The sequence below is a fragment of the Cydia fagiglandana genome, chromosome 7, assembly GCF_963556715.1.
Source record: "Cydia fagiglandana chromosome 7, ilCydFagi1.1, whole genome shotgun sequence".
Taxonomy (NCBI): Eukaryota; Metazoa; Arthropoda; class Insecta; order Lepidoptera; family Tortricidae; genus Cydia; species Cydia fagiglandana.
In genome coordinates, this window is record NC_085938.1 from 11,303,087 (window position 1) to 11,328,694 (window position 25,608).

General features: G+C 41.0%; 1 protein-coding gene across 1 annotated transcript in view; it reads right to left on the minus strand.

Moving 5' to 3' along the window:
- Positions 1-1,218: 1,218 nt before the first annotated feature.
- The window catches only part of LOC134666196 (uncharacterized), a 31,466-nt gene continuing 7,076 nt past the window's right edge, over positions 1,219-25,608 (minus strand). The window contains exons 4-13 of the mRNA XM_063523347.1: positions 12,049-12,203; positions 11,698-11,807; positions 10,640-10,771; positions 9,636-9,860; positions 7,398-7,551; positions 7,098-7,201; positions 4,553-4,665; positions 3,858-4,012; positions 3,127-3,233; positions 1,219-2,430 (exon numbers count right to left, since the gene is read on the minus strand). Coding sequence (XP_063379417.1) covers positions 2,230-2,430; positions 3,127-3,233; positions 3,858-4,012; positions 4,553-4,665; positions 7,098-7,201; positions 7,398-7,551; positions 9,636-9,860; positions 10,640-10,771; positions 11,698-11,807; positions 12,049-12,203 — 1,456 coding nt within the window. The 3' untranslated portion in view covers positions 1,219-2,229. The remainder of the gene's footprint in view (positions 2,431-3,126; positions 3,234-3,857; positions 4,013-4,552; positions 4,666-7,097; positions 7,202-7,397; positions 7,552-9,635; positions 9,861-10,639; positions 10,772-11,697; positions 11,808-12,048; positions 12,204-25,608) is intronic.

The following is a 25,608-nucleotide window of genomic DNA, read 5'->3' on the forward strand; positions in this document are numbered from 1 at the left end:
TTCTAGTACCTAATATGAAACCGTTAGGTACAGTCAAAGAATTTAATTTACTACCCATTTTGTACTTTGTCACAGTGACAACCGTATGAGGTCTCTAGCGGCTTTCATATTGATTGTCACTGTGACAAAGTACGAAATGGGTCGGAAATTAAATTCTTTGACTGTACCTACCGTTAATGTGTATGTAAAACTTTTAGGGCTGGTACAGACGGACTGATGCAACTTGTATAAGTCCCTATACAAGTTGCAGTCAGGTTGCAATCACGCCGACGTTGCAATTGCATTAACATGTTATTTTGAAATTTTCTGACGTTCTAACGCTGTGCGAAATTGTAAGTACTTAAACCGGGACAATTTTCTTAGGGGTCATCCATTAATTACGTCACACGAATTTCTAGGTTTTTTGACCCCTCCCCCCTCCTTGTCACACTTGGTCACATTTAGCAAACCCCTCCCCCCTAGTGTGACGTCACATTTTTTCTACGAAATCGTCAAATCGAATTAAGTAAGTACCTAAGTATTATTAATATTTTATCAAAATATTTTTGACGATATAAATATTAGTAATTTTATAACCCAAAACTGCTTAGGAAAGAAAATTAAAGGAATAAAAACGATTATCGTTTTAAAAACTTGTTATTTAAATGTACAGCGAATAAAATAACTTAAATAAATTTTCGGTTACTGATGAAGTTAAAGTGACGTCACAAAGTTTGTGTCTCCCCCCTCCCCCATGTCACAATATGTCACATTTTCTTGACCCCCTCCCTCCCCCTAAACGTGTGATGTAATTAATGGATGACCCCTTATTGGCGGGGACACCGAGACGCCAAGTTTCAAACACGGACATGTCCCGGCGTATGGGGCAACCCTAGCTCAGATGTACCTACTACGCCTATCTTTAGGGTCGTTGTCATCGAAATCAGTGAATGTACTTTCCTATAGGTTTAGTTTATTACGAGTGGGAAGGGGGCGTCGTCGACTTTGTACCGACGAAGGACTCGAAGGAGGGTGATTAGGTTAGGCGTGTTACCGCGAACATCCATATTCGAAAATTGTCTATCTGCCCCCTCGTCACTCGAATGTCATAAAAGTGATAGAGATGACCATAGTCATAGGCTTTTTTCGATTTTCGCAGTAGGTATATAGCCGTCTCGCAGGTAAGGTAGGTAGATGTAGTAGGTATAGGAGGTAGATAAAGAAAATTCAACACAAGACTTTCTGATCCTGATACGATACGAGGTATGAGTATTTATGTATTTCACTTAATTATTAAAAAAAAACAATTCTCAGATAACAGTTATAACAAGAATAACTGCCTAGTCAAATTCAAATTGCACTACTCAGTGTCAGTAACTTAAACACTCTTTAAAACCAATACTCAAAACGAATGGATTCCAAATTATGAAATTCACGTTAAAACATTATGACATTACTTTTTTTAGTGAGCCTTAAAGTGTGTCCCACCGACATTATTCATTAGAAATACAATGTGTAATTTGCAAATAATGTATACTTTCTGGTATGAAAATAATAAATAAAAATAATTATCTTATCCCTGTGTACGCACCTAAAGTAATGAAGGAATGAAACGGTTTCTCTATTATTATGTACGTATGTATTTACAAAGGTACTTAATCAATTTTCGACGAAACCTAATGCAACCTGGGACATAGTCCTATATAAATATTGTAACAAATTGTGTGATCTATGAAAAGCTATTAAAGGTATCACATTTCATGGTTAATATAAAGTTCCAGCCATCCTCAGATTTTTTTAATTTTCTGGCCCGCCATGAAAAAAGGTTTTTCCACTGATCTAAGCGTACACGCTCGACGCTGACGCCGACTGCCATACATTAATATTTTAATCAATATAAACCTCTAGCCGCCCAGAGACCTATAAAAATGTGTTCTGTTCCATTCTAATTTGAACTTTGTGTTGACAAACTCAAAATTTCATTTTGCTTGGCAAGGTTTGACGTATGGGCGGCTAGAGGTTATGATGGTCGGCAGTGTCTGCACCAGAGGGCCTACCGCGAACCACGTTTGAAGTGTTGCCTCTGTCGCACTTGTAAATTCGTACGTAAGTGGGACAGGGAGGCAACACGTCGAACGTGTTTCGCGGTAAACCCTCAGAGTTGAGCGCGCGCTTGAGCGTGCGTTCTGTGGCCGAGGAGTTGTCGTGTGCGTGCGTTTCATGGCCGAGGCGTGACGAGTATTTTAGTTTTTAATGCTGGTCAGTGTTATCCTTGCGGTCCTGCAGCCACCGCATGTAGGTGCGGAAGGCATCGTCGTCGGCGGCGCAGGGCGTGGCCTGCCGCACGTGCGCGAGCAACGCGCGCATCATGTCGGCCGGCGCGGCGGGCGAGCAAGTGCTCACCGTCTCCACCAGGCATTTTGATAGCTCGTCGAACTTCGTGCAGCGTTCCTGGAGAATACAATAGGCTTAGTACAGTGGTGGGCAATCTTTCTTCACGGGGGGCCAGGAAGCTTAGAAAATTTAAATGGAGGGCCATAATTGTAGCCAATATTTATTTTGATTTGTGATAAATTGATAATCGTGGGCCAATGCCATATACTAATTATTTCATAGGACCGGGGGCGGGCCGGATAAAATCCATTCGCGGGCCGCAGATGGCCCGCGGGCCGTACTTTGCCCACCACTGGCTTAGTACATGAGCGTTAGTCTTAGTGGCTCGGTTCCCTAAGCGAATTAAATTAAAAAAAAATTGAAACAGTTATGTTTCTTTTTAAAAATAAAATAATGTTTCCTTTAAGTAGAATGAGCTAACTTAAGGTTAAGTACCTACTTACTAAATTAAGTTAAGGTTAAGGCTTCTTAAGGTACTTTCCCTCCGGGGCCCATTAATTTTTTCCACCCTGTGGAAACAACAGATATACATATTTCCCTTTCCCTCTCAGCACTGCAGCACTGTCCTGGAAAAACCCTTTTTGGTGAAGCAATTGGCTCAATTCGAACAATGGTTATAAGAAGTCACGCCGATATGATACTAATCTGCCAGTGACTTTTCTTCAACCAAAAAAGTCACTTTTGACACTGACCGGTATCGCATCGTTGTGACATCTTATAAGCATTGTTCGAATTGGGCCGAGTATTTCTTACTTTAACCGGTTGCACGCCGTCGATCTCGCTCAACACTTTCGCGGCGCAGCCGTTGAGGGAGCCCACGTTCTGCTGGAAGCACTGGGGACCGCCCTCTTGAATGAACACTGAAAACAAGAACTCACGTTAGAACGGCCCGGGTCCGGGCCAAGGCATCAGACACTTCGTTTCCTATAGTGATCACCGGTCACCTGTCGTAGAAAATTAAGTGTCGGGTGCTTCGCGCGGTCCTTCTGTTGCATTCTTTAAGATACCTATAATTTATCTATTGCATTCTTTAAACTACCAACTATTAAGAACGAGGTGTTTACCGAGGGTATGTAAATACAGGAGGATGCATTATGTAAGGTAAAACCAGGATTGGTAGTAGAGTCTGTGCGGTAAAGAAGAGTCGTAGAATGTATTGGAACCCATACATTTCACGACTCTTCTCTTTCCGCACAGGCATTAATGAGTTGTTGGCTTAAAGTCTCAGCTGTTTGAACTCTAGTAAGAATTATAACAACATAGGTACTAAGTCCATCACAGGAAATACAGTCAACGATTGCTCCCATTCCACCAAAAACAGAGCCACATGGCGATGGATCGCAAAAGCTGCGGTGGCGCAGAAATCGACCGTGACTTGACCACGACCACTCTGTCAAGAGTGCACGACTAAGAAGAAGGTACTAAGAGCAGTAAGCGGACACACGGCTAGTCCTCAAGCAGTAAAGAGTCCGTAGACAACTTACGTGCGATCCTCTCGCCGTCGTTGTGGCAGACGAAGCCGAGCAGCTGGTCGATAAAGTTGTGCGCGGCGGGCAGGTCGGCGCCGGCCACGCACAGCCCTACGCTGTCGATCAGAGAGTAGGTGCACGCGGCCAAGCGCCCTGTGCGTGCGCAGTACCTGCGACGAAACGACAAATGGGGCATATAATTGTGACGTTATCTATGAAAAGGGACCTTATTGTCGATGGCGCTTACGCCATTATTAACGATGCTCCGATATAAACAATGCCGCGCGATGCTGTGCGGCGTAAGCGCCATCGACAATAAGGTCCCTTTTCATAGATAACGTCACAATTACTACCAGCACAGGCTATAGAATACAGAGGTTAATATGAAGTTATTAGAGTCGACGATAGTGTTAAAACTTAGTGTCGGGTGGACCGGACGCCCTGGGCTATAACCGCGAAAATCGAAATTCGCAAATTGCGGGCATCTTTCTCTATCACTCTTATTACGCCTTCATTGGAGTAAAAGCTAGGCTAACTAGCTTAGCTATATAAAGTGCATAAACACAAGAGTGGAGTAACTGATTTTATTGTTGAGATCCGATCTTTTACAAATTTGACGAGCGGACAGTTAGGAACGAAGTACAATGGCGTAGTATATTATATAATCTGTGGCGTAGTTGTTAAGGCAGAGAATAGATAAAAGTACTAACTTTTTGAAGACTAAATTGAGGTCATTGTTGCGGATGGCAGTCGCCACCTCCTCCAACAGGACTTCGTCCTTGAACAGGCTTACGGAGCATTTCTCAAAGTTTTCGATTGCATCCTGTAAGATAGTTAAGTCTGTTTTAGCATTACATTTTAACGCCCCAAAAGTTACATTTTTACACCATCCTTTTCTCTGTACACGATGATCATAAAGGGCCTATAGTAATTTACTCTCGATTAATTTCAGAACATTTGTCGATCCGTGGTTTGGCCTCCCAAGTAGCACAGATTAGCTGTATAGCAGCCGCATAATGAAGTACGAATACGCTTGAAGCTGGAATAAAAAAGCTGCATAAGAGCTGTATAAGCCTCTTTTCAGCTTTTATAACTCTTAAATGGGCACAAATTATGCAGCCTTAAGTTCACATAGCTGTTTAAGAGCATTGTAGCAGCAATTTAATGGAATTATAAGGGGTAACAGGAGTTATAAGAGGTGTATATTGACTGGGTAAGAGACCACCAGTTACCCTTTATTCAGTTAATATGTCACATGTGCGCCCTAATACCGGGAAAGATTGACGTTGGGCTGAATAAAAGATAATTATTAACATACTTTTACACCTCTGCCTTAAAAAACATATTTATATTGAAGCAAAAACCTTTAGCGCAACAACACCATAAGTCATTTTGTTAAAGTGTTTAGTTAAATGTTAGTACATGATCTTTTATATATTAATGTGAGAAAGATGTTTGGGAATGCAAGTTTATTGACATTATATATATACATTATCTAAGAAAATTTCAATGCGCCACGAGAATAATCAGGATTTATTTAAATTAATGATATAAATAAGCTATTGTGTAAAAACTATTTTAGTGGTTTGGACGGAATTATGAGATAAAAAGTTAATAATACGTTATAGGAAGTGCTAAACTAGTGATTTAGGTTAAGAACTCATGCACAAAACGTTATTGTTGCCCTTAAAAGTTGGAAAAGTAATTTAAATTTTGTAGGTTATATACAATAAAATGGCAGTCAATGTTAAAAAGCAACGTGAACCGTTAAAATTCTAATATGCAGCATACGACTGTTATATATTTGATTAAGATACTTAAGTGAACCACTATAAAGTCCAAGTCGTTCTTTCGATACACTAGTGAACCTCTAAACAGTTATAAGGTATCTTGTGAACGTTTAAATAGCCGCTATACACACAGTCTCAATGGTAGTATAATAGGCTGCTTAGCGGTAAACATGTTCAGCGCTAAGCCGTATTATGCGCCACATGTGTTCAATTATACGTCTATTGGTTTCATAACAATTCACTCGTTCTCCCTTATAATAAGTCAGCAAAATAAAAGCTGCTTTAGCGGTAAACATCTTCAGTGATAAGCAGTATTATGCGCCACATGTGTTTCATTTATAGGTCTATTGGCTTCATATTAGTTCAATCGTGCTCCCTTAAAAGTCAGCGTAATAAAAGCTGCTTAGCGGTAAACATGTTCAGCGATAAGCTGTATTATGCGCCACGTATGTTCCATTATACGTCTATTGGCTTCATAATAGTTCATTCGTGCTTCCTTAAAAAGTCAGCGTAATAAAAGCTGCTTAGCGGTAAACACCTTCAGCGATAAGCTGTATTATGCGCCACAGGTGTTCCATTATGCGTCTATTGGCTTCATATTAGTTCACTCGTGGTCCCTTAAAAGTCAGCGTAATAAAAGCTGCTTAGCGGTAAACATGTTAAGCGAAAAGCTGTATAATGTGCCACATGTTTTCCATTATACGTCTATTAGCTTCATAATAGTTCACTTGTGCTCCCTTAATAAGTCAACGTAATAAAAGTCCACAATTACCTCCTTATACAGCACATGGCGTAATTTTATCCACTAAACAGACCTTATAACGGTTAAAGCATTTGATAACCCTTAAAGCTGTATAGGTTCGTAGCAAATATACCTTTATATCACTCTTTGCGTATTAATGGTAATTTTCAGAGCCGTAATGCAGCTTTTGATCAGCCCTAAGCTATATAAATATCACTGAAATCTATTATACAGCTGTAGGACCACAAGTTTGCTGTTATAAGTGTCTTAATACGCACAGAGCGTTAGATAGAACTAAAAGTGAGTTGTTATAGAGCTATTAGATGCACGTCTAACCACAGTTATCACAGTTCTGAGAATACTTTTACCAGACTTGCCTCTTCAGCAGCCCACCCTACCTTTTAATTTCCTGTAAACTTACATAGGTGTAAATGTTCCCCTGGGAAAATATGCTCATTGAGCAAGCACAGCGATCTATTGTTATAATACGAGTGGGTATATGTATGAGGTTTGTCTCTGTTCTGATTTTCGGGTAAAGAAACTGTGCAGCCGGCGTATTATGGATAGCTTTATCCATCTTTATCCACGTGATAAAATAACTGTCACTTTTTAACACCGTGGGATAGAAAGTGACGGACACCGTTTTATCTCGCTGTCACGTAGACAAGAACGACCATCATATCCGTACTGAGCTAATTTTATTCAAAATTAAGTAGGTCTCACCAGAACTTGTGGAACTTTATCTTCAGCGCCACTTTTCGTACAGAGTTTTGTCACATATTCCGTTATTTGCTTCTGGTCAAGGGCATTGTACTTCCCCCACGCGTCTGAAAAGCAGTCGTTTCCAAATAACAAACGAGGACGACGGCCAATCATCCAATAACTAAATTGGTACTAAACTGTTTATCACAAGACCGTCGATTGCTTTGATTTCGTACTTATTCTTAAGGACACTTGTTAATTCTCATGAGATATATGTACCAAATTGTTTTTAAGAATTAAATATAATATAGAAACACATACCGACAGTTAAAACAGGAATTAGAGCGACAAGTAAAGAAAGTATCCAAATCATTGTGAAGCACAATTGAGCGGAGTGTGTTTCGCTTCTGCAGACAGATGGCAACTGAGGTCCTGTCCCGAGTAGTCCTTGTACACGTATAATGTACCTGTGTTGCTTTAACATTCCGTATACAGGCATTTTGAGAGTTGGCCAATTGTTCTCTTAGTTTATAGGTAATAGCAACAAGGAGGTACGTCCATACTCGTACATTGCCTCGCAAAAATTTAGGAGTAAATGTTTTTGTATTAAGTAAAATATTATAGGTATAATGATACCTAACTATTTTGGTAGGGTACAGAGGGTCTACCATATACCTACTTACCTCTTTGAGGTAGGTATACTAGCCAAGATGAAAATCGTACATCGACAAACGTAAAGAAAAATTAAAAATGTACCCTTTTTGACATGTGAAACTTGTTAATATATGAATCAAATAAAACTTAGTGTCCGACCGAAATCGGTATTTTATTCCGAAACCGAAGGTTCGGCTTTGTTCCGGTTTCGTACCTTCGGCCGAAACATCATGTTGTGACGAAACCTGCTAACACCGAAACTTAAACTGCTGAAAATACAGGGCCCCTATTCGACATGTACAACTGTCAGATTTCGCGTCCACTTCAATTCAACAGCTGAATGAATCGCATGTTCATCAAGTGCGGATAATATCCTTCCAATAATTCAACAAATATCAACTTTGTTTTATTACTACTTTAAGGTTTATAATGGTTTGGTCTGGTTGTCACCTAACTGTGGATTGCTAATGTCAAATTTTGACACAGGATTGTTCAGATTCAACGGAAGTTCAACACGAGACGTCATACGTCGCTTGTCGAATAAGGCCCCAGTTTCCTCGCGGCTGAATAGTATGGGAGTTTTTTGGTTGAAATCGAACCTTCCAAAACACTAATAAAACCAGATAGTAGTCAAATCTCCTGATGCACGATACTACTGCTACATACAATAGGAAGAGACCGACGCCCGGACTCTGCCGACCGCTACTTGACGTCAAAACGATTGAGAAGTCAATTGAACATGAATAAATGGGACACATGCCAGGTAGATAGAAAACCAATTGATTAGTTTTCAAGACGAATTCTAATAGATTTACAGATTTGTATGAACTATTATGTACATAATTTAATATTTTATAACTGGGAAAGTGGGAATCATGAATATCATGATGTTAAATTTGTCGAGCTAATCATAAAAATTACGTCACTTCGCAGCAAGGAATCACAAATTCTGAAATGAAACTAAACATGTTCTTGGTTAAACATGGCGCCGTTAGGGGCCCACTGATTAACAGTCCGCCGGACGGTATCGGCCTGTCAGTTAGAACAAAATTTTGAATGTTCCGAACAACTGACAGGCCGATACCGTCCGGTGGACTGTTAATGAGTCGGCCCCTTTACATACGTGCATGAATATACTTTGAAAAGATCGAAATGAAACACGAATAGGGAGTAGGTATTACTGAAAAGTTCTGCCGCCAGAGTGCAGCACTAAGTTGTTTAATAGAGTTTCTTAAACATACTAGACCTAAAATAGTTTTTTGACAAGTTTTCAATATGACATTAATGCATCAAGGCGGTTTGTTTACAGTATGTTTACAGGTGGTCTACCGCGAAACGCGAAAATCGAAATTTCTTTATCTGCCTATCTATCGATCAAATAGGCAAAAGTGATCATCATCATCATCATCATGTGTGTAACGCCCTCTACGCAGAGTTTTGCGTAATATCCCTGTTACATGCACATGATGCAATAACGCATCCCAGCGCTTCCACCATATCGTGGACGTTGCAGCATGACCAATGGGAGGAGATGGCAAATTCTATCGATATACTGGAGGCCTTGGTCATTCTCATTATTTCCTTCGTATATGATATTTATTTCGGTTTGTAATTTAAATAGTAGTGTGTCTATTTGAAATAACACAAATTAAAATATTTCCATAGAAAGTAATTTAATTTGTTCTTAGAACTTTTACATTTTATACAATTACCCAGCTGGGCATATCACTTTTAAGCAAGTGCCAAGTAATAATACCATTTTAAATGCATGCAATATATTTACTCTTTGGCGGTACATTACAGAAACATCACATTGGGATATTTTAAATTATTATGAAGAGACTCGACAGGTCTGTATTCTGACGTGTAGGAAAGCCGGTGTTGCTCGAAGGGTCTGTAGATCTAATGACCCTTCATCTTTATATCCGAAGTAAGGACGGTATGCTGAACGTTGAGGTCGTTTTCTCTCTTCCAAATCTCGAGTTCCGCGGTCCGCACCTCCAATTCAAGTTTTCTTTTCTTAAGTTGATCGATGTCTTTGCCCCCATCGGCCTCATCTGTCCTTCCAGTTGTAGTGTCTACTGTTCCTTCAGTTCCTGCGACCACTTCTGTACTTGCATGTTGAGTTACCTATAAAAAAAGGCAGGTTACAGTTATCTTTGAAATCTAAGTAATAAGTACAAATTATACAAATGCATAGGAAAGTTTATTACCTATTATTTATGTTTATATCTATTTAGTTTCTGAGAATAACTTTAATGTTAAATTTAGGGTAAGCTTTAGAATGATAGCAACTTAAGTAGGTGCATAAAATTGTATAAAATGAGCGCTATCTCGCCAACAAACTGCATCCTAAGTAGTTTGTAAGTTGATAAATAAAAAAAAGGTATGTATCTGTATAGAGATCAATAGAGTTAAGTTTTTTTTTTTTAGATTTAATTACTTATATGTAGGTATAAAGCTGGCGGTTCACGTGCTTTATACTTAAAGGACTGGTACCAAAATGGTTACGAGCATGTTGTTGCATGGGTCTTGAAATATAAGTACTTATTCATAATAGTATTCGAGCTATGAGTAAAAAGTGCTTTTTGTTATACTTTATAAAATGTGATTTATGTACTCGTATCAACTACAAATCCTGGGTTTATACGAGTATAATCCACCCATTTAGTTTCAGGATATAACATTCAGTGCCACTGACCCATAGTCTAATAAAACATGGTCTTCTCTTCCCAGAGTGACACAAGCCTACGTCACAACAACATGGCCGCTATATATAGCGCTATCTTATATTATCATATAGCGCTGTCGCATGATGACGTAGGCTTGTGTCAGTCAGGTCATCAGGTGACCTAGAAAAGACGGGAAGAGAGTACCAGGCGGAGTATATTGTTATACCATGCACTGACCTCAGAGCAAGACAGGCTTTCTAAGAAGACATTGTGGAACTCCTGGGCCAGTTGACCGATGGTTGGGTTCGGGCAACTCTTTATCGCCGTCACCAAACACTCCAAGCTCTGGTCCACTAAGACACACCTGTCCTGGTATTTAAAAAAATATTAAGTAATATTATCGTAAGCAGTTGGGCCATTTTATTTAAAGCTGTCCTTTACACTTTTTTTCAAATTTGGGTTAAGTTATTTCTACTCAGAATCATGAGCTCTTTTGATCCTAAAAGGAGAAAAAAAGTGTCCCAAAATTTCCATACAATTTGCGATCTTTCCATTCCGTGAACGCCATACAAAGTCTATGAAAAATGGTAACGGAATGGAAATAAAAACCTTGGGACACTTTTTTTCTCCTATTAGGATAGAAAAGTGTTAGCAATTTGTTTTTTGCCTATTGAATATTGCATGTCTCGTGCCGTGTAAATGGAACTATAAGTGAACTCTCGCTTTGGCCTGGCAAGTTAAGACAGCACAGATAGAGGGACTTTAAAAGTGTGCATAAGTGAAATACCCCTCCAGATTTACGATGGTGTGCTGTCATTATTTAATAGACGTGGCATTCCAAGGGTTAAAAAGAGTCCGGAATATGACAAATAATTTCGTTGCCGCAGCCTAACCGCCAAGCGTTTGTCTATGATTCGGTCAAATTGTGTTTTTTAAAAAACTAATTATAGCCAGCCTTTTATGAATGTAGTATGATACCTTAGGGTATGGAGCTTTACGCACACTAGCGTCCCTTCCCCTCCCCCTGACGCAACCCCTCCTTTTTCATTGACACTTATTTCCTGAAATGTATACTTTCCTCAAAAAATGTAAAAAACTGTGAACCGGGAAATATTTCATGCAAAAAGGGGGGGTTGCGTCAGGGGGAGGGGAAGAGACGCTAGTGTGCGTAAAGCACCATACCCTAAGGTATCATACTACATTCATAAAAGGCTGGCTATAATTAGTTTGTCTTCCCCATACATTCGAACACAATTTAACCGAATCACTAGTTCGGTTTGCCGAATTGGGCTTACCTTTTCAGACTTAGTGAACAGTGAACTAGGTTTTCCGTATACATATTCGCAATATGAAATATTAACCATCGTGTCACTAATGCACCGTGGACCACCCGCTTGAACAAATGCTGAAAAAAAAAACACGAAAATATTATTTTTTGCTATACGTAAATAATAATGAGCGCTATCAACTCTACGCGTTCAGTAATTGATAAGGTGCTGCTTTGTATTTATCAGGTAAGTACGTTTATTTCATGATCACCCTTTAACGAAAAGTTCAAAAAACAAGAAAGAGGTGCGGCTGTTTTTAATCTCAGGGGGGGTGGTGAGGAGGGGGTTCGCTAGACCTAGAGCGCGGTAGGTACTTACTGGTTATCCTGGCTCCATTATTGTCGCAAACGAAGTCCATCAGAGTGTTGGTGCTTTTCACCGCAGTGCGGTCGAATCCGGCCGGCAGGCATGGAGCCATTCCTTTGACCAAGTCGCTGGCACATTCCTTTATCTGCGGAACTTTAGAGCAGAACCTAGAAAATGGGATTTTGTTAGAAGAACTGAACTGAGACTGTTTTACACGGTCTGTGAATTTCTCTCAAGGGTGTTTGTAAGTAGGAACAAGAACTACCTACTATACGTATAAATAAATATATTTCAGTGTGATAGCACTCACTTTTGAATTACTTTGTCGTATACTCCGCTTTTCATCGCTTTTTCTATTTCATACAAGAACATTTCAATATTGGTAACGCCGTTCAAACACTTTGCGAATGTTATCATTGCAGACTGAAATAGAAATAAATTACATGTAAGTATGTACCTATTGAAACGACGCCGCACTCTTGTTGGTGTATATTTCACGGAATGAAACAATAAAACAATGTTCAACAGTTCACAATTATATTGGCAATAATGTATTCTTTACAATCGACCGTTACGATTCCAAACTGTCATACGACTGAACTCGTTTCAAATCTGATGCCCGTTCATTCTCCAATCCACCCTCAATATCAAATAAATCAACTGTCAACTTAATAGGTCCGTCTACCTACAACTAAAATGTTAGTGGGTGGTCACCTTCATTATGAATTAATGTTACACTATATTATAAAAAATAAATAATCTTTGATTACAATCACGTATTGCCGAGATTGCCTACTTTATTTTATACCATTAGAAGAACTATAATTTGGCCACCTTCGGTTTCCATCATCAGAATTCAAATCGGCTCGATGCCGGCATAACATAGTATTGTCACCGGTCTTTCATAATTATACCTGAAACTGTATCTATCATTAGGGATGTGACAAAGTCAAAAAAGGGACTCAAAATTTGAATGAAACCAAAAAGAAAAAAAATGTGCTTATCAATTAAATATTATAATCTCAATTGCTATAATGTAATAGAGGTGTCAAACGGAATGTAAACTATCTCAGTCTGCCAAACACTACGACGTAGGTATACCCTCCATTTTTTAAGAGCATACCTTGACTTCTGACGTCTTGTCCTCGGCATGAGCCGCGTTGCAAAATTCCGTAGCCACTCGTTGAATGTATTTACCATAAGGCGAATTATCAGGAATAGAAAATGTGAAGCTGCCGAATATTCCTGTCAATGAAAAATACATAATGCAACTTTAGGGATCGCACCTACAGTTACAACAATGAAATGTTGATGTCCTGGTTGCAAGCAAATAATCACATTAGCCTAATATTTCAATATTTACGTCCCACTGCTGAGCACAGGCCTCCTCTCATGCGCGAGAGGGCTTGGGCTATAGTCCCCACGTTAGCCCAATGCGGATTGGGGACTTCACATACACCCATGAATTTCTTCGCAGATGTATGCAGGTTTCCCCACGATGTTTTCCTTCACCGAAAAGCTAGTGGTAAATATCAAATGATATTTCATACATAAGTTCCGAAAAACTCATTGGTATGAGCCAGGATTTGAACCCGCGACCTCCGGATTGAAAGTCAGAAGGCAGACGTCATATCCACTCGGCCACCACTGCTTAAGCAAATAATGCTAAGCTGCAATGCATCAGGATTTACTTTTTAGGGTTCCGTACCCAAAGGGTAAAAACGGGACCTTATTACTAAGTTTGTCAGTCTGTCTGTCACCAGGTTGTAACTCATGAACCGTGATAGCTAGACGGATGAAATTTTCATAGATGATGTATATCTATTCCCGCAATAACAACAAATACTAAATATAACATAAATATTTAAGTGTCCCACTTAAATACAACAACAAACGTGATTTTTTTGCCGGTTTTTGCGTAATAGTAGGACTACTTACGGAACTGCGCAAGTCCGACTCGCACGGGGCCGGTTTTTTAAGTAAATGATTCATCTTGTATTTGAAGTGAAGACGGTATGCTGTACGTTCAGTTCGTTTTCTCTGTTCCAAAATCTCAAGTTCTATTTGGATTTTTATTTTCATAAGCTGATTGATATATTTACCCGAATCAGAGCTTCCAGTTGTATTAGTCTCTACTGTTCCTTCGGTTCCTGCGACCAATTCTGTTGTTGCATGTTGCGTTACCTACAAAAATATTAGGTAGGTATTAGAAAATGTAAAACGGTGTAACGAATGCCTACTATATAGGTAAACATACACGTAGCAACGAATTGTATGTTAAATTACCTATGAAAATATTACACATTATAGTCATAGTCATATAGTCGTATAATTATTTAAAAAAAACAATACAGGTATATATATATTGTGTTTGAAATACATGCCTTAAACTAAAATTTAAAATTGGAATTCCTTAATCAAGTCATTAATGCCAGAATATGAGCTTTTTTTTATTTTTGCCATTTTTATATATTGTGACGTTTTTTGCTACTTTTGTGTTAGTTCTGGTCAGGATCGCGAGCCCTTTTCATCCTTATAGGAGAAAAAAGTGTCCCATAATTTCCATACATTTATCAAACTTTCCTTTTTGATAACGCCATACAAAGTATATGAGGAAATGGTAACACAATAGAAAAAAACACTGGGACATTTTTTTATCCCATTAGGATCGAAAGAGCTCGTGATTCCGAGTAGAAATAACACAAAAGTGGCAAAAAAGGTGATAATATATAAAAATGGCAAAAAAAAAAAAACGCTCATGAAATAATTAGCACTAGGTATAGGTACAAACCTCTGGGCAAGACAGGCTTTCTAAGTAGATGTTGTGGAACTCCTGGCCCAGTTTCCCGATGGCTGGCTTCGGGCAACTCTTTACTACGTTCACCAGACACTCCAAGCTCTGGTCCACCAAGACACACCAATCCTGTTATTAAAAAATATATTAGGTATGCAAGATTTCCGTAAGTTTAAGCAGAGGGAGTTTGAAAGACTTGATCAGTTCGGACGCTTGAACATTTTAAGCAATAACAAAAAAGGGCCAAATTAACTATCAGCGGGGTAATGCTGCCAGCGTCTACGGTACCTTGCCGAGGGGCGATTTTTTATTGTAGGTTAGGTTTTATTTTTATTCAATTAGTATAATTTTAGTTTATAAGTTTTTATACAACATCTATGTGTGCTTGTCTTTATGAGAATAATTAAAGAAATTAGTAGCAAGTGTTTGGTCATGATAATAAACTAGTTATGAAAAATAACGGTAATAAAGAACTATCAGCTAGGTACGTATCCAATATTACTGTTACTCGTTTATTGGTTCAAGTCTCCCAGTCTGCCACCCACCTGGGACAGTCTATCAGAAGTAGCAGACTCCGGACTAGGTACTTAAAAAAACAATTTTAATGTCGGAATAATATTTAAAAAAAAATTGTATTAAGCAGAAACGTCTGCAATAAATGCTATAATTAACCTTAGAACTAAATTAAAAGTGGAAAATTTTACTGCCTCGAATGAGTCTTCAACTCACGACTAAGAGTCACTAGTCCATTGCTGTGCCTTTCGGCAGACTTTGAAATCTGCTTAGGTCAATGCTGTTTTTTTCAGAATCGGCACTTTTGCAACCGATAAAGCATATCCATAACAAATCCAGATCTAATCCATAACCTACGATCACAGTCACAATATGCCTTCTCGTGTTGCGTTCAAAGGTTTAAAAAGAGTCCGGAATACGAAATTTCGTACCCGTATATAGCCGTGCATCAAGCGTCGTATGATGGTCTGAGGGTCTACCGCGAACCACGTTCGACGTGTTGCCTTTCTGTCGCACTTGTAAATTCGTACGTAAGCGTGACAGGGAGGCAACGCATCGAACGTGGTTCGCGGTAGGCCCTCTGGTTCCTTCAAGTCTCTTTTGGTTGGGCATAATTTAAAAATTGTTAATGAAATATATTTATACCGTATTTTTATTACTGAAATGTTAATTTTGTAAACGAAGTGCTTGTAGTTGACGGCCTCCTTTGATATCGATATACTTTTATACTTTTTCTATATTTTACTGTTTTTACTGTCACTAATGTCTTACGGAAAAATTACACCTATATTTTGCAAGATTTCCTCGTTTTTATTGCGAATCAAGCTCTGACCCATTTCATTGGTCTTCGAGCCGGTCCTAGTGTTATGTTTGAACCGCGCACTGAGTAAGTTTCGAGCTACGAAATGTTTCGCACTCCCATAAGAACAAGAAGTCTAACACGCGCAGAGCGCGATGCAAAACCTGAGGTAATTAGAGTGTCCAAGTCTTCGCCCTCGCACTCAACGACTATTCGACCAGCAGACACGACGTTCGTTGCTGGCAGCAGCCATATGGAAACCTCGGCGCACACCGACGTGCCGCACCCGCTGCCAGCGCACAGCATGGTATCTAAATCCTCGTCTGCCATACGGAAAAGGTTAGAATATGAGCGCGCTAAAGAAAAGGCCAAGATTGCTAACGAGTTGTTAGATTTGAAGTATGAGGCTGAACTAGCCAACCTAAAGTCAGAAAAATACAGTTCACACCAAAGTGGTAAAAGCTCACGTCACAGTTCCCGCATTAGCAACGCCAGTAAGAGCACTCGTCAAAATGTTGAAGACTGGATGGAGCGTAGCGCGCGAGAACTTGATCCGTTGCAGCCCGCCCCCGAGGATGATGATAACCTGGGCGACCGCAACCAGCCGGCACCTCCCCTCGCCGACTCTAATGGTACTATCAAGTTACTCGCAGCCGCAGTAAAGAATTTGACGATCGCCTCCACTAAAGATAAGTCACATGCCAACATTTTGAGCCGCATATGTACGCCGCGAGATTTACCGAAATATTCCGGCGATCCGCTCGAATGGCTGCAATTTAAACAAGCGTTTGAGGAGTCAACTGACGTTTGTAAATTTACCCCGAAGGAAAACTTATGGAGATTACGTAAGTGTCTGCAAGGACAAGCAAAAGAAACCGTGTCAGCCCTGCTTATGACCGCCGCCTCTCCTGATCGTATAATGGCGACACTTGAACTTCGTCACGGCGACCCCGAGTGTATTATAAGCAGACTCATTCATGACATTAAGAAGCTTCAGACCATGTCCCAAGAGTACCAGAAAGATATTGTCAATTTTTCTGTCAAAGTTCAAAACTTTGTGGAGTCTGTGAAGGCAGTGGGGCGCGAGGAGTACGTGCAAGGGCTTAGCATTGTCCCATTGTTGATTTCCAAACTACCTCCAGTACTCGTTTCAAAGTGGTCGGACTATAGCTATCCACTAATCAAGGACGGAGCAAAGTCACGTTTGAATATTATGTCCGACTTTCTCAACATGGAGGCTCTCAAGATTGCCACGACCGCCAACGTTCATCTACAAAGTTATCGCCCTGAGCAGAATAAACAAAAGCAACACGATACTACTACTAAAGTTGCACCGAAAGCGCAAGCAATTTTATTGCAAACTGACCAACGCGACGACGAAGGGAAGAATGATAAGTGCCTCTTTTGCCGCACTCAATGTCACAAGTTGCCTGACTGTAAGAAGTTTAAACGCGCTTTACGTAAAGACAGATGGCGCCACGTTAAGAAGTACGGACTTTGCTACAAATGCATATCGCAACGCCACGATCGTGAGACTTGTTCTGCGCCTGCGTGCGACAAGGACGGATGCGGAGGTGCACACCACAGTCTATTGCACTACGTAGACATCAGCAAAGATGGCAAAGCTTCCACTTCGCGCCCGGTTGACGTTAACGTCAGCGCCTTGCCGCAGCCCGAGTCAACCTCAGTCACGGAGTCACCATCGAGTTCCACAATACAGTCATCGTCTGTAACTGAAGCTGCGACGTGCTCTATAAATACTGAAAAGCGCGTACTATTGAAAGTAGTTCCTGTCAACATTCACGGACCGAACGGCGTGTTTAGTACGACTGCATTTTTGGACGACGGGTCTTCAGTTTCGTTATTCAGCTCCGAGTTAGCAGCGCGCGCCGGCCTCACCGGCCGCAACGAATCCATGCGCGTGTGCGGCGCCTGGAAAGACGACGAGCTTGTGCACGAAGCAACTGTACTGACTTTACGTATTTCTAGTGCTAGTGGTAGTATACATGATTTAAATGTACGTAGCGTTCAACAATTGAGTATACCTGTACAAAATGTTAACTTAGTAGACTGCGACAAGTATGAGCATTTGAAAAAACTTAAAACTCAACTTCCTTTTGCTAAGATTTCTAAGCCAGAGTTGTTAATAGGTCAGGACAATTATAATTTACTTGTACCTTTAGAAGTATGCTTAGGGCCTGATAACGAACCGTCAGCTACACGCACCCCCTTAGGTTGGTGTGTCCATGGGCCGGTACATGTGCCGCGCGCGTCGCGGGCCGCACGATCAGCGCACGCCACGCTCAACCTCTGCGTAGTGCCTGAGGAAGACGCCGTCGCGCACGCACTGCGTGAGCTACACGACGAGGTACGCCGCTCGTTTGCGATCGACTCTTTGGGAGTTGCAGGTAAGCCTAGAGAGAATGCTGACGATGTGAAAGCGCAGGAAATGTTAGAGAAGTCTGCAGTGCTCACCAATGGCAGGTGGTCAGTGGGTCTTCCGTGGAAAGATCCGCACGTCAGCTTGCCCGATAGTTACCCTAGCGCATTTAAGCGGCTACAGGGTGTAGAAAAGAAAATGCTAGCTGATAAAGCTTATGGACTCAGGTACGAGGAACGTGTCAACCATTTGTTTGAAAACGATTTCGCACGGGAAATGGCCGACACGTCACTCACGCCTAACACATGGTACTTGCCACATTTCGGAGTTGACAATCCGAACAAGAAGAAGCTGCGTTTGGTTTATGACGCAGCAGCTAAAAGTCAAGGCAAGTCTTTAAATGACTTTCTTCTCACGGGTCCGGATTTACTCGTTTCCTTGTTCGGCATTATGGTTCGTTTTCGAGAGGATAGGGTAGCCGTAACCGGTGACATAAAAGATATGTTTTTGAGAATTAAAATTAATCCCGTAGACCAGAACGCCCTCAGATTCCTGTGGAGAGGTAGGAACCCCACAGGCCCAGTGAAGACGTACGCGATGACGTCGCTGATTTTCGGCGCGAACTGCTCGCCCTTTATTGCCCAGTACATTAAGAACAAGAACGCTAGCAGGTTCGAATCTACGCTTCCAGCTGCCGTCTCTGCTATACACAGCCAGCACTATATGGACGACTATATTGATAGTCTGCCGGATGAAGCTACCGCCATCAGTATGGTAAAGAATATTCGTGATATTCACAGTGCGGGAGGTTTCGAAATCCGTAACTGGACGTGTAATAGCGCAAATGTGCTCGACACTATACCTAAAGATATTTTAGGTAATACAGCTGTGAGGTTTGGACTGGACGATCATGACGAAGGTGAGCGCACTCTTGGACTGATTTGGTACCCTGCCAAGGATGAACTGGGGTTCGATGTGTCATTCAAGCGCATTCCCGACAGCGTCATCAAAGGCGAACTGAGACCTACGAAGAGGGTTATGTTGCGTGTTATTATGTCAATTTTTGACATTTTTGGGTTCTTGTCACCATTTACCACACAAGGCAAAGTTATGTTGCAGGACGCCTGGCGTCTCCATATCGACTGGGACGATATTATTCCAGATGAATTGTATAAAAAGTGGTGCAGTTGGTTGGAATTACTGAAGGTTATTGGAGAAATTCGCCTGCCAAGATGGTACCAGTCATGCGCTGCCAGGTGTAAGATGGGCGATGAGTTGACCACAACTTTACCAAGCTCTTCCTTTCATGCCGTGACCGAGCAATGCTATAGTGACTTAGAACTGCATTTATTCAGTGACGCCTCACTTAAGGCAATGTCAGCGGTTGCGTACTGGCGTTGGAAGAGTAACGATCAGATATGTGTCGCGTTTGTTGCCAGCAAAAGCCGAGTATCTTCGGTGAAACCTCAAACTGTGCCGCGATTGGAACTTCAAGCTGCGTTGCTAGCAGCTCGACTCGCTGACTCAATAGCGAAGGCACATCGTTTGCCCGTCACACGACGATACTTTTGGTGCGATTCGAGTACGGTGCTACACTGGATTGGCAACAACACTCGTCGATACAAGACTTTCGAAGCTAATAGATTAGGCGAGATCGACGACCTGTCACAAGCCTCTGGATGGAGGTACATGTGCCAACAGGACTGAACGTGGCGGACATTGCTACAAGAGAAACGTTCAATTATCAGTCTTTTCTGAATGAGTGGTTCAAGGGACCCGAGTTTTTGTACAGCGATGAGACTTGTTGGCCAGCGAACGTCCTGGAACCCGAAAATGAAGTCGGCGCTGAAGCTTGCATGACCGTAGTAGAAAACTCACGTACTTGTTTCCCGGTTCCTGACCCTGAGCGCTTCTCCTCGTGGCTACGATTCATGCGATCTACCGCTTGTGTTCTCAAGTTTGTAAATAAATGCAGAGGTATCGCACTTGACGACTACGCCCTGATGGAGCAAGCAAAGCAGTTAATCCTGCGCCAAGCTCAAGAAGATTCCTTTGCCAGTGACATACAAGCAGTAAAGGCAGGAAAAGACTTGCCACGCGATAGTCGGCTGCGAAATCTATCTCCATACTTGGACGAGAACAATGTTTTGCGCGTGAGTGGCCGCATTGATGCTGTTTCTGACGTACCTCAGGAAGCGAAAAGGCCCATTATTCTTGACGGACGGCATCCTACTGCCAAGCTTTTGGTCAAGCACTATCATGTGAAGGCTGCCCACGGACACCAAGAAGCGGTAGTAAATGATTTAAAACAAGAATTTTGGATAATTCACTTGCGACCTACCGTCAAAAATGTTGCGTCTCGTTGCATGCTCTGCAGGTTAAGAAAGGCTACCCCACAGGTGCCTCGGATGGGTGACTTACCTCAAGCGCGCATGGCGCATCATCAACGTGCCTTCACCTTTTGCGGGATCGATCTGTTTGGGCCCATGGAAGTCACAGTAGGCAGACGTCGAGAAAAACGTTACGGCGTTTTGTTTACTTGCCTAACAGTTCGTGCAGTCCACATAGAAGTTGTTCACACACTAACTACCGACTCATTGATTATGGCGCTTCGACGAATGGCGTCCCGACGCGGGTGGCCGTCGCATATTTATTCCGACAACGGCACGAACCTACGCGGAGCAGACGTCGAATTGCGAAGATCCATACAGGAGCTCGACGAAGAATCACTTAGAGCCGAAGCTCTTAACAATCAAGTTCGCTGGACTTTTATTCCGCCCGCCAGCCCCCATTGGGGTGGGGCGTGGGAGCGCTTGATTCGGACCGTGAAGCGATCTCTTCGTGTCATTTTAAAAGAACGAGCGCCTCGAGATGAAACTCTAAGCACTCTACTAGCGGAAGTAGAAGGTATTGTCAACGGTCGACCACTAACACACGTGTCGGTAGAGCCGGGCTCCTCTGACGCGCTTACGCCCAACCACTTTCTTATAGGCTCTTCGTCCAGGTTACCAATACATGGCGTATTTGACGATTCGGACTTAGCCTTAAGGAAGCAATGGCGAATAGCGCAGCGATTGGCCGACATGTACTGGAAGCGGTGGATGAAGGAGTTCCTCCCGCTTCTGTTACCGAGAAAGAAGTGGCAACAGGAGCAGAAGCCACTGAGTGTCGGGGACCTTGTGCTTGTGGTTGACCCAGACTCGCCTCGAAACGTGTGGCCACGAGGCCTAATTAAAAATGTCCTACCGGGAAAAGACGGTCGCATCAGGGTGGTCGACGTCAGCACCGCTACCGGCGTGCTGCGCCGGTCTGTGGCGCGCGTGGCTCCTGTACCTACCCTAGCTGATTAGTGCTAGTTTGCGCACTAGGGTGGGGAGTGTAGTTGACGGCCTCCTTTGATATCGATATACTTTTATACTTTTTCTATATTTTACTGTTTTTACTGTCACTAATGTCTTACGGAAAAATTACACCTATATTTTGCAAGATTTCCTCGTTTTTATTGCGAATCAAGCTCTGACCCATTTCAGTGCTATATCTCCAAACAATGACTTCAAACATTTTACATGGCATATTCCATATAAAAATGAACTGTCTGACCCATATAAAATATCATATAAAAATGGGCCTATCCACAGGGTTGCCATAATTAGTCGGAGCTGATAAGGGACAGTGGACAACTTTTTTACCTGAGGGCCACATTGAGCCTCAGAAACTTTCGCGTGGGTCACCGAGGGGGGGGGGGGGGGGGTATATCTGCTTGCTACTGTTTGGTTCTGTTTGGTTGTTGTTTGTTTGGTTTGGAGAGCCTTGTTCTAGAGCGCTATCAATAAATAAATAAACATTATAGGCATATAGGGTAGTGACCCACCCACTAGGCCAGACCCGACCAAATACGGGACGTGATACTTAAATACGGTGACAGTCCCGTATATACGGGACGTATGGCAACCCTACCTATCCATCATATGACCTGCGAGGTATACTCGTAGTTTGGTTTGTCGAGTCGTTCTTACCTTATCAGATATAGTGTACAGTGAACTAGCTATGGCAGATATTCCATCTCCGGAGCTATTTGTATACCTCGTGAAGTTCGCCGTTATGGCATCTTGGCAATATGCAATATAAAACATCTTATCCCTAATGCACCGTGGCCCATCTTCTTTAAAATATGCTGCAAAAACACGAAATTCAAAAATTCTTAAGTCATTTTCGCTGAGCATAATATAGGCTGATTCGGGAGAAGTGCATGAGCAGGACTAACCCTACCAGTAAATGATAAGCTACTGTTTCATAAGTTCATAACAGTAAGTATATAGAATCACTCGTGCGTCTGTCTGTTTGTGACAGCCTATTTTCTCCGAAACTACCTACTGTACCAATTAAGTTGAAATTTGGTACACATTATGTATGTAAGTTTGTGACTCAAAGACGGACATGTAATGTAAAACCAGAAATGTACAGGAAATTGTCAGTGTCAGGCTCGGGTGGCAAGTCCTGCTTATTTTTTCATTTTCATTTTCATTTCATTGTCTTCTTTTATTGGTGTGCAAGAGTGTTTTGTATTGTATTGTATTGTGTTGTGTTGTGTTGTATTGTGTTGTGTTGTGTTGTGTTGTGTTGTGTTGTATTGTATTGTATTGCATTGCATTGTATTGTATTGTATTGTATTGTATTGCATTGTATTGTATTGTACTTACAGGTCATCCTTGCACCATTATTGTCACAAGCGAAGTCAATCAGGGCGTTGGCGTTCTTCACCGCGGTACGTTCCAATCCGGCCGGCAAGCATGGAGACACTCCATGGACCAGCTCGCCGACACATTCCTTTATCTGCGGAGCTGTAGGGCAGTACCTGGAAACAGTGTTTGCTTGAACGATGATGATGATTGATCAAAACTATGATTTAATAACTCATGTTACGTTAGAACGGGCCGTGTCCGGGCCGGAGGTTCCGGCGCTTACTTTTCTATGACGTGACAGGTGATCTCATGATGCTTTCCATAGAAGCGATGCGCCGGAAGCTCCGAGCCGGACACGGCCCGTTCTATCGTGAGTCATGCTTTATTCTTCTCCGGACCCCACACTATCTTCATACCAAATTACATGTTCTCCATACAAAATTCGTTTAGCGGTTTAAGTAGGTACGAACAGACTCTCACATTTTAAATATTATATCGTTGTTTCGGCATTTTGCCACGGGTTACTCGGGGAGCTTTGGGGAGCTTTGGGTAGCGGGGGTATATAATCCCAAGAATGGACATAGGAAAGATGTGTCTGAGATTATATTTCAAGTCTGCATTAAAATGTATTTTTAATATAGAACGAGGCCAAAAATGCTCGGTTGCATGCCTGCCCGGAAAATCCAATCCCAGCCTTATTACAAATACAATGCTTTGCGAAATAATATTTTCATCACACCGGTCTGCTCGAAAAATACCTTGTTTCATGCAGGTAAGAAAAAGGTGAAGGACAAAGGCCTGTTATTGTCCCCACGGGAGTTATAGCTTTTTTTTAAATTAAGTATGCGACTAATTTATACGAACCATGTAGGACGTAGGTTATACAGGGTGTTACTGACCATCGGGCTTTAAATCCAGGGCTCGATTCTACTCGCTAAACTGAGCTACTTTTATTATGGCACCAACCCCGAAATCCCGATTTTTTTTTTACTTTTTCTTACATTTTGGCTGATCGTGATCAGATGTCAACGTTTTCTATGGAAAAGCCAAAAAAATTCCCCGATTTTAGGGTTGGTCCCATAGTAAATGTAGCTCAGTTTAGCGAGTAAAATCAAGCCCTGGAATTAAAGCCCCAGACACATACTTCAAACTTACCTACTTACTTATACTTTTTTTATAGTTTTACTTTCAAAATACCGAAATGCCGGTATTCGATCCCTGATATATTAGGGGTTAGAAAAAAGCTATAACAATATTGTATCGTCAGGTGACAACCAAAACTCATTAATTACGATCACAAGTTCATAGCCATATGGACCATATTAGTACCAAAATAAGGTCGATTTTTGTTTGCCTTATTTATTTTTAGTTATTAATGAGTTTTGGATATCACCTGACGGTATATTACTTATTTTATAATAATATTAATCATAGACTGTTTTGTTTTGTCTGTTAAATTATCTCGTACCTAACTACGCAAGTTGTCAAGGTCATTGTGGTGTAAATAATAACTTTTTTTTACCGACCATAATGTTTGATTAATAAGTACATACTTAAGTAGTCATGCAACCTTGAATCGAAAGTCAATAATAAAGTCTAACTAGTTGAACATATTTTAAATACTCTTGCAGTAGGTACCTAAGTACTTATTTATACCTATTGGCTGGATTTTTGAATAATCTGGTTTAGGTTTAACTTGTCCCATATTTACGTTTTTCGCGGTTTACTAACGAATGGGCCAAAATCGTTTCCCAAAGTAATCACATCCCAAACTATGTTTCCCAAATTATCATTTCCCAAAAAAATGTTTGGCAAAACAACTTATCGCAAATTTTCAGTTAGCAATAGTCTTTTTTGGCAAGTTATTGTTTAGCAAATAATTACTTGGACAAGTTTCATTTTACCAAATATTATTTAGTCAAATGTATCATTAAGCATAACTTACATGTCCCAAAATATTGCATGGCATACAATTTACATACCAATGAAGTGGAGGCTGCAGAATTTTATTTGTCTAGTATTTAACTGATCATTACATATACATAGTAAAATGTAACGTCAAAAAAAAACATTCTTACTGCCAAAAATATGTAGTAAATGATCACTAAAATTAAGACTCCATTTTAATGTAAAATGACAACCAAATTTGTTACATCTTGCTATACTATTAAAGCAAATAACACCAAAGTAATCATTGTAACCCAAAAATTGTAAATAACCACCAATATTCAAACCACATTTTAGTTTAAAATGTCATGCAATTTTTTTACATCTCGTTATTCTATTAAATTAATTAATCCACTTCGATGACCTTTTTTTAGTACATAGAATTTCGTTTCTGTAAGGACCGCAGTTCTAACCTAACCTAACCCACTTTTCTAATAGCATTTCGATTCTGTGAGGG